Below are 16,586 nucleotides of genomic sequence, written 5' to 3' on the forward strand. Positions count from 1 at the left end.
CTTTGAAAACACGCGTTCCCTACTTTCTGACTCATTTTTTGTAGCTTCTGAAGGAGTTTGGAGAAAGCAGCAAAAGCAGCAAAGGACTTTGAAGCAGGGAGGTGAGAACCTAATAAGACAGCATTTCAGGAGAGGACACTCTACTGTCACAGAACTACACCATCTGAAAAGCAAAAGCACTTGGTCACAATTCACAGACTTCCTTGGTGAAACATCACAGCTGATGTTAAACAGCTTGTAGAGGAATGGGCAGTTCTGTGCTCCTCTTTTTTTTCAGAAGGTGAAACTCAGCTTTTGTTTTGTTTTGCCTTTTTTTTGCTACAAAACCAGAGGACTTCTGGATTCCTTCATAGCCTCTGTTTTTCAACTCAAAGACATGTTTGATTTCAGCTTCCATTCCAAGGTCTGTGATTCTCTTTTGCAAGAGTTGTTTCAAATAAGCCATGTTTCACACATAGTTTGCAAGGCAGAGAGGGGGTTATGGCAACACGTGTAATGGATTCTGCTTGTGCATTTCTAGGCTGTATGTAAAAATGTGGAATACTAAAGAGGCCAGATGGGTTTGCTTAATGTCAGCTTGATAGGATGTTTTTACATCATGCTGAGAACATATTATATCATGTTGAGAAGCAAAACTAAATAACAGTGATCATGAAACAGAGTGGAATGAAAATGAAAGGGAATGGCAAATATGAAGGGTTTTTTTAATCAGGAAAGCAAGTGTTAAACAACCTGGAGGGCTGACAGGTGCAACCTCATGGGGGAAAAAAGTCTCAGGAACAACCACACCATCAGAAAAACAGTATGTGCAAAGGTAAATCACACTTATCATGAAGACAGTACCTGATAAGAAAAATTTGACCAAATCGTACATGATCAGAAACATCAAAAAATTATAAAGTCAGATTCCAAAATATAAAAAAATACCCCAATATGAAAAATATCAGAAGAGCCCCCCCCCCCCCCCCCCCCAAGTACTACAAATAGTAAGTATAAGTAGGGGTGCATTAGTAAAAGGACAAGACCAAGGAAAACATTCACATTAAACAGATGGAGAAGACTACATACAAATGCTACAGAAAAGTTTTTAAATGCCTGCCTTGCTTAACATGAATGACAAAGGGGTAACAATGCAGGATGGAAAAAGGAAAGAACTGGGTTAGGACAGTTTAAGTGGATATGAGGGGTTTATGAGACACCTGAAAACTGTCAGTAAATCCAAACTCACACATTCTCACTCGCCTGCAAAGCAGGCAAGCAAAATGGGGAAAAAATATAAATGATGAATCAGTAAAGTTGAGCCTTTATTTGTTTACAAATGAAGTAAACTCCAGGAAAAAAACAAAAGGGTGTGACCTACAATTTCCAAAATATTGACAAACAACTAGACTAAGAACCTCTCCAATCCTTTCTTGCCCTATTTTAAACCAAAATCATGTAGAAATGATTACTTAGAGATGGTTTAGGTATACTTATAAAAGATTTCCCTTTACATTGACAGATGTGACTTTTTGAAGGATCCGTGCTATAAAACTACACGTGAAACTGCAGGCAGTAGAAGGCAGGGATTTGTGAATAAAGGCAGCTTTGAAATTCCCTCTGTATTGCTGCTGCCTGTGAGACAAGCGAAGCTGAACCACTGCGCCCGCTCCCTGGGGTCACATGGGCTGGAATGCTGCCCCTGAGGGTCCAGCCGTGAACAGGACACCCTGGCCACATCCCTTGTCCTTTGCTCGGCGGGTGGGGGGCAGTGGCCTCAGAGCTGCTCTCAGCTGCCCACCTGGGCTTCTCAGGCCCACGGCTCGGTGGGATGCTCCTGCCAAAGCAGGTAAGCAGCCAGAAAACCAGACTGGAAATTAGTTCAGAGGACTTAGGGTGGGAGGGAGCATCCTCCTGGTGAATTTTATGCAGAGGAAATAATGGAGTGTATCCTGAGGTTTACACTGCCTTAAATTTGGTAATTCTCAGTTCCTAGGGAAGAGTCTCACTAAAAACAGTCTGCAGGTTTGAAAGGTTTGAAGCAAACACATGTTATTGATATGGACAAGATTGTCTTTGGTCTGAGATTAATCAAAACCATGTTCCTTTAAATAATGTCCAGATGCATAATAAAATAAAATACACTTCTTTATCACGGAGTTTTCAAAAAGAGTTAATCTTGAGTCATATGACTCTCTGTCTATGAAGTGGGTGTAGACCCTTTGTATCTGCTGCAAAATAGTCACATTTTAATCTTCAAGTGATGTATCAGTGTAATACCAATTTTCAGTTTGCAGCAGTGCTTATCCTAAAGATGAAGTCAGGAAAGGCTGCAAAAACATATTCTTGCTCTTGCTCCAGTCAAGCAGCTATGTAGTCAAAGCAGACCCACAGGTAAAAGATTATTAAATTAACATATATAATTATGCACTGGAACATTAGAGGGTATCGTTAAAAATGAAAAAAAACTGAAAAGGAATATGGCAAAACTGCAGTGGAAATCTCCCAATGCCAAATAAGAGTTAAAATTAATTCTGATTTAGGACTTTCCCCTCTCTTCTTAAAAGAGAGTTTCCCCTCTTCCTGCTTCTTAAAAGAGAGGGGAGAGAGGGATTAAAACACTGCATCAAAAAATCTCAATTTTATTCTAAGTTTATTATTATTTTAATGGCACTGTGGCCTTAGAAGGTAGAAAGAAGAGTTGCCAGTGAAGTTGTTGATCATAGAAGAATTAATGAAAGTATCAGCACTGGACGGGAAAGAAGAAAGACTGGTTTTATGACAAAGCTTTGACTAGTTTGAAAGGTACGACGGGGTACATTCAGTAACAACTGATACCATTTTCCTAATCACAGCTACCACGCATGTGTGTGCTACACAGTAGATAACAGATTTGCATAAGAAGCAGGAAGAGTTTACACATGCAAAAGGTTCACTGAATTTGCGTTGTAAGTTTTCAGCAGATCTCATAAAACAGAAGCGAGTACGATTTCAAGAATTGTGAAATAAAGAATCAGGAACTCTTTGGGTAAACTACCTCTGGGGCAAGACAAAAACTAACTGGTAAAATCCAGTTAGCCAATCACTTTTAGTGCTCAAGGGGCCAGGCTGTTGCCTGTCGATAACCAAGGGGAAGACAGGCAGTCTGCACATGGACTCTTTTGGCGTTAGCAGGATTTGGCAGTGTAGCTTATGGATAAAGCAATGAAATTAATTTACACTCCAACTCGTAACCGGGAACCAACAGCTAACAGCACCTTTGGGTTCCCGAAGCGGACAGGCAGAAACCCCAGGAAAGGGAACTGCTTGTCAACTGTGTCAGCTAATGCCCGCCAGACGCACGGCAGCTGCGAGACCAGCCGATGAGGTTGCCATGCACCCACACATCAGCAGCGGTCACGCAGGCAGGGAAGCATGATTTTGCCTCCTCTGTGAGCTGTTTCTGGCATGTCTGACATACTGACAAGTCTGCTGACTTCTATGAGAGATGCCACAGCTCTGCTCTGTACTAAAACAGGTAGTATGTGCTTGAAGAGACATTTGCAAAAATCAGCTTGCTTTAAAACACACTCCTTTCAGAGACTTCTAGCACTCATCTCTAGCGGTCAAAATCATCTTTGCCAGAGCATAGCTAACACTACATTTCCCCAGCCCCTACTCATATGCACTAATTAAAACACAAAAGAGAAACTTCAGCTCTTTCAGAGTGCAGACTGCTTTAGAAAGTCAGTTGGATCACCTTCCTAGCAAGCATTTTCTTGCCATATTTTCCACAAGCCTAATTTTATAAATTGTGATTGTTAGTACAGCAAAAAAACCATAAAAATCCTGAATCCACAGCTGTATACTAAAGTAGTCACTAGATGTAAGTGTAACTAAATAGAATCACAGAATCATAGAATGGTTTGGGTTGGAAGGGACCTTTATAGGTCACCTAGTCCAACCCCCCCTGCAATGAGCAAGGACACCTTCCACTAGATCAGGTTTCTCAGAGCCCTGTACAACCTGACCTCAAATATTTCCAGGGGTGGGGCACCCACAGCTTCCCTGGGCAACCCGTTCCAGTGTTTCATCACCCTCTTGGCAAAATATTTCTTCCTTATATCTAGAATCTATCTGAATCTACCCTCTTTTAGTTTAAAAACATTACCCCTTGTCCTATTGCTACAGGCCCTATTAAAAAGTCTGTTGCCAGTACTCAGCTATCGCTGTCAAAAACAGCAGTCAGTGAGGGTGGATGTTAAACTAACAAAACAGGAAAATCAGTGTAGCAGAGGAGGAGTATATTTGATTACATGCTTGCAAAATGCTATCTTTTTAAAAGGTGTTTGTTTCACCTAGGGGAGCAGTCCTTACCTTTCTTTTTGCAAAATCAGAACGTTTAACCCCATGTAAATGAAGATTTCTTTCAAGACTATTCGAGGCAAAGGCCTTACAAAGTCTGTGAGTGGAGCACTAACAGCAGTCTGGCAATGGAAACACCAACCCACAGTGCTCTTCAATGCCACTTGGAAAATCACCTTCATCTGTGAGTTCAACTACCTGCACTACATTTTTCAGCTATCTGATAGTCACAGAGACTGCATCCTCCCATCCCTTTCTCCCATTCCCAGTCCCTCCTTATCTGACAAGGCCATTGGAAGGTGGCAAAGGCCATTCCTCTGCATAAAGGTGACATACTAAGTGGAACCACTTCTTGCCCATTGTCTTCCTGCTGTATCGCAAGTCCATTGGTAACGTACCCTTCTGCAATGGGTCAGGTTCTTTCAGCGATTTTTGTTGCAACAGATGTCTTTTGTGCAGACATGTGGATGTGAGCAAGCCAGCTGTATAGCATGGTTGGGAATAGGTCAGCCTTGTGCAACATCGCTGATGTATGAGGGGAAAAGTAAGCCAATCCTCGGCTACCATTTCCTGCATTTTCAATCTTTCTGAGAAACTGGGATAGTCTTGTAAAATGCCTTGCCAGAATGGTGTGATTACACAGTCATGAAGAGCTCAAGTGTGTGTCCACCAAGGCAGAAAATATGCCTTATCTTATTTAAGTAGTTCACCATGAGCTTCCTTCCATGCTTTTTTTTTTTTTTTTTTTAACATAGCTCTCCAAATTTCTTTCCCCTTAGGCTGTACAGAGAGGTTAACACCACTGCTGTAAGAATAAATTAGTGTTCCATTTGTACAAAACACAGTCATACCGAAAATACTAGACACATCTTATGTTCTCCTTTATATACAGCCTACATTCTGGAAAACTGTGATTCACAGGTCTGCAGTAAAATTACCATTACCTTTGCAGTAGGCCAACAGAGTTTGAGTCTTTTGCCCTAAAGACCCATCAATTAACATTCAGACTGTCAGCGTTAGAGAAGACCAGTGGAACATCTGTGCTGGTCAGAGTGAAATCTCCGGTCTGAGAACCACACACAGCCTGCAAGTCTATTCCACACAGTCATGTTATTACCCAGTGGTATTAAGGGCTCTTTACAAATGTGCTCAAAAAAACCTACAAATTCTTTCCATAAGAAAAATCCCAGTATCTCTGTTCCAAAGTTTTGTTTGGACTGCAACTAGAAATCCTCAGAGAGGCCTTCCTGAGCATCCCTTTAAGGAGACTCTGCAACCAGTGCATGGCTCGGTCTCAGGAATTTCTGCTGATAGTCTACATCCTATGTGAAGAGAGGGACTTCACGTATCACCTGTGCCACACAAGGTCCTGGCCTCTGAGACGAAGTGCAGGAACTGGCTCTGAGAGGTTGCTGTCAGATCAGGGTGACAAATGACGTCCACTTCAAGTGACCCAACCTTCAAGCCTTGTAAATGACAATAGCTGACCCCCTGTGATCTTAGAAGTGATTTACCCAAGTTGTACACTAGCCTTTGCAGTTGTAGTCGCTCTCTAGCTCATTGAGCTTTTTAAGCCTTAAATTTCTGAAAACAAAATATTCATTTAAAATGAACACAACATCCCTAACTCCAATAAAAAAAGTCTGCTATAAAACCACATGTGCTTTCCTCTCCACATCCTGGGTCTCCTTTCATATCACTGATCACAGATGTTCTTCTCTCCCTTGAATTTTATGCACTATTTTCAAAGCTACTTTTTTTTCTACCCACTGTTATTCATCTCTCCAGACCATGACCTGGGATCCAACAGGTTTTCATATCTACAAAGCTTTTGCCCCACTAGATTCTCAAGGACAAGTTACCCAAAGAGTTGAGAAAACTTGGAAAGCTTATAGCCTCACTGGACCAACAATTATAGCAAAAAGAGCTCCTTCACTGAATCTGTGCTACATAAAAAAAAAAATCTATATTTGATATATTGAACACCCATATAACGATGTGATATGTAATATACCATAGAATAGTTCCAATTGGAAAGGACCTACAATGATCATCTAGTCCAAATGCTTGACCATTTCAGGCCACCTTAACCAAAAGTTAAAGCATGTGATTAAGGGCATTGTCCAAATGCCTCTTAAACACTGATAGGCTTGGGGCATCGACCATTTCTCTAGGAAGCCTGTTGCGGGTGTTTGACCACCCTCTCAGTAAAGCAATGTTTCCTAATATCTAATCTTATATTTATTTATATAGCAATAGTTACATAAAACAGTTATCTGATATTCTTATAGTGAATTTTTGGTATAAATCACTTATGTTTTATTACACCTTTTTAAGGCTTTCTTGTCTTTCCTCATGAATTGTAACAAGTTAGTTTAATAGAGTACAACAGCCTGCAAATTCTAATGCACACTGAAAACCCTGAAAGGTTGGTGAAACAATAACCTATCAGAAATGCCTTCATTACCTATTATTAACATGATTTATGACTTGCAAAAGCACAATTTTTACTCTGTTTTCTATATGCTTCCCTGAACATCTAATGCTGGTAACTGTCTGAGGCAAAACACGGGGCTCTGGGCACCTCTGATCCAGGCTTTGACACACAAATCACTTTGGGGTCCCTCTCTACAGATTTTGTTTATGACATGGGATAACTTGTATATTTTGAAACAATCATTTCAGTTCATAAATCACATACTAATACCTGAAATCTAATTTAATTAGATTTCATTTATTACACAGGAATTTATATAAGAATTTGAAACCAACAATAACCCCTTGAGGTTAAGAGAAGTTTGACCAATTGACCTAACTTAAGAAGTAAAAAACAACACTGAAGGAATCTCATAAGAACAAACTCACAAACTTGTACTTACAATTCCAACTCACAGCCATTTGAATTGAAAGCAGCCTTTCCACAAAGGAAGGTGGCTGTGTACCACAGCCATCTAAGCAGGTCATCATCAGTATCTGAGTTAAGCCTAACTTCACATATTCCCTTTGAAACCACTTATATCTATTCCCTCAAGTAACATTATTTACTCAGACCAAAACTTATTTGAAAGTTAAATTATTTTTTAACGCAAAAAAAACTAGGATAAAGTTGACCAGCATGAGTTTCAGACCATAAACCCCATTAATTTTGAGCAATTTCTTAAAATTTACCTGAGCAGAGAAGTCAATTAGCTTTGGAAGCAACAATTTACTTCCTTCATCACTCTTCAGAAAATCCAGCAGACTTCCTGTTACAACAGAGAAAGATTAAGTCAGTGTAGTTTATTACCAAAATAAAGGTCATGCCAGGTCCCCAGTTTTCTGGATCATACAGTAAGGCAGTCTCTTTACATGATTTAACAACAGTAACATCCAAGTCAGCATGTCAGGCATCCAAGTTTTGTCATTTTCCTAGGTGTAGAAAACTCCCATACCTTAGTTCAGACCATACCTTAGTTCAGTAGTGTTGAGTTTGAGAAGTACCCTAGTCAACAGGCTATCAGAAAAGCTGTCTAGGAGAATCATACATCTCCTTTCCAAGTCAAAAATAATAAGTGGCTCAACACTTGTTTATGAAGTTATTCATAAGAAGTTATTATTCATTATGAAGTTATTCAAGCAGAATTGCTTGAAAACAGAATAAACCCAGAAAAGCTACCACCCAAGACAATCTGAGAAGGAAATCTCACTTATTTTGTGTAGCAATGCTCTAATAAATGTCCTTTTCTAGTAGTGCAGTCATCCTTGCAGGACCACTCATCACTCACCTTGCTACACATGTATTTATCACTTCAGGGGGCACATAAGGCAATTTCTAAGGTTTGTTTTAATTGGCTTGTTATGACACCAGACACAAAAGTTAGGTAGGCAGCCCAAAGGAACCAGAGCTATTTTGGGGGTTATGTTCTGTATCTGAAACAATTAAAAATGCTACATTTAAGAAAACTGTAAAAAAAGTTTATTTCACAAATGCAGCAATAAATCATAAAATTAAAGCCTCAGCCCTCCTCTAGGATAGGTGTTCCTTCACTTTATATCAGAGCATTCAAAAGAAAAATGCTAAAATCTCAAGTTTGCCTTTTTTTATTCCTTCCTTTTTAAAGAAAGGGGACTGACTTATGAGAAGCAGAAGAATTTACTAAAACATTGCTTGCAGATCCAATGTTCTCACCTTTAGCCATGAATTCTGTTATAATATAAATAGGTTCTTCTTTGGTCACTACAGCATAAAGCCTAACGAGCTTATCATGCTGAAGTGTTTTCATGAGGTTGGCTTCCTCCAGAAAGGCTTGCACAGACATCGTTCCAGGCTTCAGAGTCTTCACAGCCACTTTTGTACTATTATGATAGTAACCTAAAAGGAGGGAATACAATCAGTGCACTTGAAGTCACTGTGCCACACAGCACCCCGACTAGTTGGAATTTGTAAAGCAGGTGAGATTGGATTCCAGTAATAGCTAAGAGCCTGAGAGCAAGTGCCAGATGTAGCACAAATATTTATGCTAGAATTCCTTTTTATTTTGCAACTGATACAAAACTGCAGTGAACAATAATCCTTTCTCTATTTTTAGAAATGATTTATCTGAAAAAAATAATTAAAAAAGCAAATTATCTTCATATAAAGTTTACATTTACAAGTAGCCCATAAAATATGCAGTCAAGAGATGTTTTAATGAATGTCCACGTAAAGTGTCTCAGAATCTAATAGAGTTCACAGATTGCTTGCAAGATTCTGGAGCGTCTTTAAATACCATGATTATAGCCATTTTATGCATGCTAGTCTCATGCTTATAATCCTTTCTGTAGTCCTCAGTGCTCAAAACGGAGCATTACAGGAAAGTGCAATGGAATGAGCATCCTCATGATCAGCAAAGAGACGCTGCCAGGACTGCAATACTGTGGCATTCAGAACAAGATTTAAAACATGATAACTTCTTATCATGTAGTCCATGCCAAGAGTGGAATAGACTGTGCCCGTTTCACGTCTCTGTTTATCAAACCTTCTAATGTAATATTTTAATTATATAAAAAGAGACTACCAGTAAAGAGAAAAGCAATGAATTATTTTCTGCTTTAATGTTTTCCAAACATTAAATAAATGTTAAAATTACGTTTAAAAAAACCAATGGAGTTCCAAGTACTGATCCTAAAGTTTATCTTGTGAAGTCATTTAATTTGAAAAAGAAGACACAGAGAAAGAGAGGAATATAAATACAACTTCTTCCTAACATTTCAGATTTACAGAATGCTTCAGTAATATCAGATTCCAGGCTTGTGACCTCCACCATACCCATTTCAACACTGCAAAAATATTTCTCGGAAGAGGTAAAACTTTCATGACTCAATGAAATAGCCTCATTTCCTTATTCAGCAACAGTCCAGACAGTATTACCACAATGGATACGCCTCTAAATTGGAGTCCACAATTTCCTTATACTATTTATCATCTTAACATAAGAAATCATTGGCAAAGCAAGGAACTAATTTCCAGATCTTAAGTGATTGCTCTAACCACTGTGTCTTCCATCACCTTTCTTAATGAAGGATCATCACCTGAGAAAAGCCACTATGTCTATCACAAATTATTCACCTCCATGATTATTAAATATATTTTTCCAACCACGGTCAGGTCAAAGCATAACAACAATATACCAAATGAGAGAATCTTTTACACCTGAGATGCAAGCAAAATGTGTCTCATTAATAAAATACACTATAATGGCTCCATTTGGCTTGTTAACTTTTCTCTTAGCCCTGCTTGAGAATTCTCCTCATGGATTATTAATACCACAGAGCATTATGGCGCACATCATATCAGTGCACACTAGGAACAAAAAATGCATAAAACATAGACCCTGCTCTTGCAGTGCTACTCTGGTTCATCACATCACTAAAGAAGGTGTCCAGATACACTGAACTCCATGGTCAAAAAGCCTTTCATACCATGGCAGGAAGCAAGTCTTTCTGCAGTTTAGACTTTTGTTAAAAACTAAAAGTGATGCAAGCAACACTACGCAAGTTTGAGGAATGTGATGATGTCTTACACAGAGCGCCATGTTGTTCTCTACATGTTAGAATAGAATCCTCCAAAAATTGTTTGTGTTTCAGGTATTTATTTTGGAGTCGATTATGATTATTTTGACAAAGTAGTATCTTGGACAGCCAGGTTGCCTCCAGATTCTTGCATGGGCTTAATCAGGCCAAGCTGTGATATGGATTTATAACAGACAATAATGAGGTTGAGCCTACCGTTTCTGACCAGATCTCCAGGATTGAAGTTGAACAACTTTGTGAACAAGCCTGCAAGATGCAGCTTTCTCCTTCCCCTGCTTTCACAGTAATTCCCTGGAGGGGTATACTGGGAAAAACCTGTTTGAGCTATGACACCGTTAGAAGCCAGATAATATCTCAGGTGGTTACATTTGCAGGAGTTACTGGGGAAGAAACTGAGCAATAGCAGCTTCTCTGCATCCTATTGCATGTCAGCACATCACTTCTGCTTCACCAGCTACAGCCGTCACTCAGCTGAAGAGCAGAGGAATGCAACAGTAGCTTCATCTCTAGCTCATCTCCATACAGCCCATTAAATGTGAAGGCAGAAAGCACAGGCTGCAGCTTTCTAACCATTCCCATGGTGCAGTGCATAAAATGAGAACACAATTCTGTCACGGTGTTTTCATCTACCATGTCAGCACAGTTAGTGCCCAAAACACACACACAAACTAACTTGGTAGCCTAAAACCAGAAAGTATAAAACGTATAAAATTACACATAGCTGTAATGAAGAAAGAAATTAAATGCACTCGCAGTGATAGACAAAACTAGAAAATTGATGGTCCTTTATAGCAAGTTTTCTCTGTGTAAAAGAAACTCTTCAGAGTTGGAGGAGATTCACCTGCCCACTTTGTAAGTGACCAGGATACTCTGCACAGGTGACACAGGAGCATAGATGAGTGCCTGAGGGATTTGTGGTCTGCTTTTTGTTCCTAGGGTTTTCTTTGTCCTCCCATAACATAAGCTAATTCCCTCCATAATGTGCAAGAGGAAGATGTCAACTTGGAAGCCCAAAGCGTACTTATGGACAAACTAAAAAGAAAAGCCTATAAAAGATAAGCTGGTGTATCTTCACACTGCAGTAATAGCGTTATCTTTACCTTCCCGTGTATCACAGAATCACAGAATGGTTGAGGTTGGAAGGGACCTCCAAAGGGCATCTGGTCCAACTCCCCTGATCAAGCAGGGCCACCTAGAGCCAGCTGTCCAGGACTGTGTCCAGTTGGCTTTTGAATATCTCCAGGGATGGAGACCCCATCAACCCCTCAGGGCAACCCGTGCCAGTGCTTGGTCACTCACCCAGTGAAAAAGTGTTTCCTGATGTTCAGAGGGAACCTCCTGTGTTTCAGTTTGTGCCCATTGACTCTGGTCCTGTCACTGGGCACCACTGAAAGGAGCCTGGCTCTGTCCTCTGCACTCTCCCTTCAAGTATTTTCATACATTGATGAGATCCCCTGGGCCTTCTCTTCTCCAGGCTGAGCAGTCCCAGCTCCCTCAGCCTTTCCTCACAGGAGAGATGCTCCAGTCCCTTCATCATCTTTGTGGCCCTTTGCTGGACTCTCTCCAGTAGCTCTGCATCTGTCTTTACTGGGGAGCCCAGTTCCTCTGAATGGGACACTATTCCCTCTGAAACCACAATTTTAAGTACCTTTCATCAAGAAGAAATTTATTTAGTAATTAAACCATGGAATAATATTTCTCCTCTAATTCACACTATGACTGAAAAATAATTTTGTTCCATATGAGAAGGAAGTGAAACATCTAGGTTATCCTCAGTACCTCCACATAACTCTTGGTGCCCCTGGTTGATCATTACAATAGACGGTGTTTGTTGATACCGTGCATGGCACAGCTGTTCCAGCTTGAACTTCCTTGGTTCTAAGACTAACTACGCTCCTGATTTGAGAGGACCTGTGCCATGCAAATCAGCTTCTCTCGCTTCAGAAAGAAAGCAGAGAAGAGGAAACACAGCGATCACTTTCACAGTACATTAATTTTTCTCACAGTGCAGCAATTCAGATGCAGAGGTTAGACCCAATTTAGATGCTAAAATAATGACACAAGAAGAAACATCTTGAACCAGAAACACTCTTTTAAGCTTTATGCCTTTGTGTGTGTATGTGCAAAAGTAATCAGTTCCCAAAATGATCTACCTTTTTAAGTAGGTGATTACCTTCTGCCACAAAATCTTTCACAGTATTTCAGTGTCAGACACCCACTGATTTTGAGAATCAGGAGTCACATCTTACTATAACCTTCTACTTCCCCCACAAAACACAACCAGAAAAACCCCTGTTGTCTTCAACCCTCTAAATTACAGTGCTTACTCACAATTTTTTTTTCCCTTTAAAAGACACCAAAGGATTTGTTCTGTGATATCAGATATCTTCCCCCTTGCAAATCCTCTCGCCTCAAGAGAAGGTACATTCTGGGCCTGACTGTGCTGTTTTACAAGTATATCAGACCAGGTTCATGCCCACTATTATTCCGAATGACTCTGAAATTACACTTCTTTCAACAGATTTAAAAACTCTTTCCAAAGGAATAAACTTACCCATCCAGACTTCTCCAAACTGACCAGCTCCAAGTTTCTTCACTAATTTAATTGATTCCCGTGGGATTTCCCATGCATCTTTATCCCATGGTTTTTGAGGCTTGGGACTAATACAAGCTTTTTCCAACTTTCTGCATAAGCCATCTGATTGCTCTGGTTTTCAAAGGAAAAACAAAATACGTTACACTTCTGTGCCTCAGGACTTGAGACAAGTCCTTACTTACTTACTTAGAGGTGTGCACTAACCAGCCTAAAGTAATTTTCAAAATAATCGGGTGTTCTGATGAAAATGTAACTGTTCTGGTGCTTTTACATAACTTTAAGCACCTCTGAACTGAAATTCAGTATTCAGAGACAAATTTAAAATAGAAGCATCATATGCATCTGGTTACCATCAGCTTATTAAGGTTATTTAGTACAATTCATATCAACTAAATAAAATATAAGATCTGTTTACTGACAGCATGTTGATGAAGATGCACACTAGAGTCAGGCTTGGAACCTGTATTCCAAATTTGTCATTAAATTTTCTTGTAACATTGCTTCAGACACATGTGCATGCAAGCATAAGTAGGTCACCATTTTTTTTCTCCAGACACTGACCAGCTACAACTTTAATACAAATGTAGAATAATTCTCAGGATTTCCAGCTGTGCCAAAGAATTACCACACATGTCTAACAACTCAGAGAAATCTCATGGCCAAGTCCTCAGTGTGGCTTTCAAAAATCACTGTGTGATTTTCTGTCCTACACTTTTCATCTTTGTCTTCCCAGATATGAGACTTAAAAATATATTTTGGAGCTGTTCACCAGGAGGTTATGCAGAATGGAAAGTCACTCTCATAGCTAAAACATAGGTAGAAACTTGTCCCTTCCTCTCCATCCCCCTTTTTAAAATAATAAATGCATACATTCTGTGTGGGTGGGCTCTTTTTTCTTTGAAGTCAATGGACTTTTACTTCCTTCAAAATGTCTTTCATAGTAAATAAACAAATAAACAAATAATTTTATGAGAAAAATAAAAACAATTCCACACTCAACACCGCAAGAAGACATTCACAAGTCTATATGTATTTCTGCTAATTGTGAATACAAATTTACTGTCAAATACAGAATTTATTTATTTACAATGCAGTCAATTCTTATTGTAGTTTCACATCATCATAACTTTGATGAGGTGTTTTATAAAGTTATTCTTTATTTCACAGTGGTATGCCACAGAGCAAGCAGCATTACATCTGATTATGATAAGGTTACTTGGGTTCCAACCAGTTTTACTTTGTCTTTGATAACGTGCATGCCTGTGTTATTTAGGAAACAAATAAAAAAAAGATGAAAAGGTTTGAAACAAAACAAGAAAGCGTTTATTTTCCTTCACAGGAAATAATGGCTGTATTCTATTAAGTAATTCACTAACCGATTTAACTTACTTTGATAATGTTTGATCATATCATTGATGTTGGGAAAAGTTATTCTTGGAGAGATGTAAAATCCTCCATTGTCTAGACTCCTAATTTTGTAGTGCTTAATAACATCACCATGCTGTGGATCATAGTCTCTTATGGAGAGAGAATAGCTCCCTGTGGATCAAGAAAGAAGGGTCATTAACAGATAGCAAAAGTCAGCAGTGTCCATGCATATACAGTTGAGCCTAACAAAATCATCTTTTGTCTGTTTTTCTTTTTACTCCCTTATTTCCTCAAAAAGCATTTTGCAATCAACAGGAGGAAGTTAGCCAATAGGCGGTCCTGAACTAGTCACTAAAATGCTTACAGTCACACTTTCTTTTTCAATTTTATTCAACAAACTCAAGAGTTCCACAATTCTGGCAACAACATGTGCAACACCCACTTCTGCAGAAAGTACCCCCAGCTTGAGTGGAGCCGGCTGGGAAAGCAAGGCCAGGGCTGTCACACTCCTCAGGCAGAAGCTGAAATTTGGTGATCAGCATTTCAGAAAAGGAACACGCTGGATGTCATGGGCCAATCAGCAAAAGGATAGTTTGGAGATGGCTTGAGGCTTACAGGAGGGAGAGCAGATCTGTTAGTCCTAGGGAGCCTAACCTCAACTGGGATTTAAGATAGGGCAGCAGAGCATCTACCCTTAACTACAGAGCTCTTCATTTCTTCTACTCATACAATTCTCATCCATTTTCAAAGGATAAGAAACCACCTCACTCCCTTCTCTCTCCCCCCCCACACATCCAGTGACAGAAGGGACTAGAAAGAAACATTTTGGTGCTACCTTGTCTCAGCAGCTTATGTTGAATTTAGGAGTCTTCATTTGAGAGCACAGATACAGGCCCATTACAGAAAGCTAGCTAATCAAGAATCTGCACTGTTAGGGCCACAAAAGCTACCCAGTGGAGAGGACAGACATATGATCTGCTGAAGGGATTCATACATCTTCCTCTGGAGGATGCAGTGTTAGAGTATCCAGTTGGAGTATCCAGTCAGGCTGCTGTCAAGAGTCCAGACGCTGGGGCAGAACCTCTGACACTCTTCTCAAAGTCCCAGCCGAAGAGTCTGGAGACCTCACTAAGCTTTTCAGTACAAAGAACTCCATCTACAGCACAAAGATCTACCAAAAAGCTTTTTGAAAAAAATCACACTACAGAACTGCAGAAGTGTGAACCCTCATTATGCACTAACTACATTTTAAGACTTGTAGCAATGGATACAGATCGAATAATGGAAGAATATAAAATGCAGCATCTACTACTATTTACAGTGAAAAGTGTCCTTCAATAAAGGAATCACAAATGTTAAGAGAAAAGACCTCTCACTTCATTCATTCCTGCTTCTTGTCAGTGTAATCACACACACACTTTTTTTTTCCCTATCTCAACTTTGGGTGTTAACCTGTAAGTCTCTTCTCTCTTTTCCTGGTGATTTTCTCATCCTTCTCACTCCTACAGAACTGCAGAAAGTTCACACAATACAACACACTGTGACTACTCGACACCCAGTGCCACCTGATGCCAATTTTTGTGAAGGCAGACTGTATGTTTTTAACTCTACTATCAATTCCAAAGTAACCCACCCCAAAGCCTACCTTTTAATGTTTCACTTTCTCTGATAAGGAAAGCTCCAGGACTATTTCCAGGAGCCAGGAGTTGTCTTTCAGCATCTTTTCGGGTTATGTCTTTGAAGAACCATCTGAAAAGTATTTCAAAGAGTTAGAACCATTTCTATGCCCCACCCACAAAGGATACACCACCAGGGTGAGTGAAGAAGTAGTTTGCCAGTATTTAGAGCCTGGGAGAACTTACTCTTCTGTTTCCAGGGTGTCTACTTTTGCTACGTAGTTGCTGGGAATGAAGCCTTCCTTCCTCGTTGTGAGAGATTTTGCTCTCCACCATTCTCCCAGCCTGAAAAACAGAAACAACAATAGTATTCACAGGAAAGGAAAATGATAAAGTGTTGTTTGTGTTCTACTGTGCCGAGAGCTTTGCCCATGCTGGAGAGAGAAGCATCATCTTTTCTCTGAACTCAAGCCCCCTGAGAAGACATTGGCTCCGTTGGATCAATGTTTGGTCACTGTTACCAAGGGCACATTTGTATTTTCATATATAAGGAAGCTCTCTTAACATTAATACACATATTATGAGTAGGATATCAAAAAATTGTAAAGGGCATTAGATGAGTCCAAAGAAAA

At 39.7% G+C, this 16,586-nt stretch overlaps 1 protein-coding gene across 7 annotated transcripts in view; it reads right to left on the minus strand.

Annotated features, from left to right (window-relative positions):
- LYN (LYN proto-oncogene, Src family tyrosine kinase) overlaps positions 1-16,586 on the minus strand; it is a 50,853-nt gene that overhangs the window by 11,886 nt on the left and 22,381 nt on the right. For all 7 annotated transcript variants that reach the window (XM_074818963.1, XM_074818952.1, XM_074818982.1 and 4 more), the window contains exons 5-10: positions 16,201-16,299; positions 15,984-16,087; positions 14,360-14,509; positions 12,929-13,081; positions 8,492-8,674; positions 7,492-7,568 (exon numbers count right to left, since the gene is read on the minus strand). In XM_074818963.1, the coding sequence (XP_074675064.1) occupies positions 7,492-7,568; positions 8,492-8,674; positions 12,929-13,081; positions 14,360-14,509; positions 15,984-16,087; positions 16,201-16,299 (766 nt within the window). The remainder of the gene's footprint in view (positions 1-7,491; positions 7,569-8,491; positions 8,675-12,928; positions 13,082-14,359; positions 14,510-15,983; positions 16,088-16,200; positions 16,300-16,586) is intronic.

Source organism: Strix aluco, chromosome 1 (genome assembly GCF_031877795.1).
Source record: "Strix aluco isolate bStrAlu1 chromosome 1, bStrAlu1.hap1, whole genome shotgun sequence".
Taxonomy (NCBI): Eukaryota; Metazoa; Chordata; class Aves; order Strigiformes; family Strigidae; genus Strix; species Strix aluco.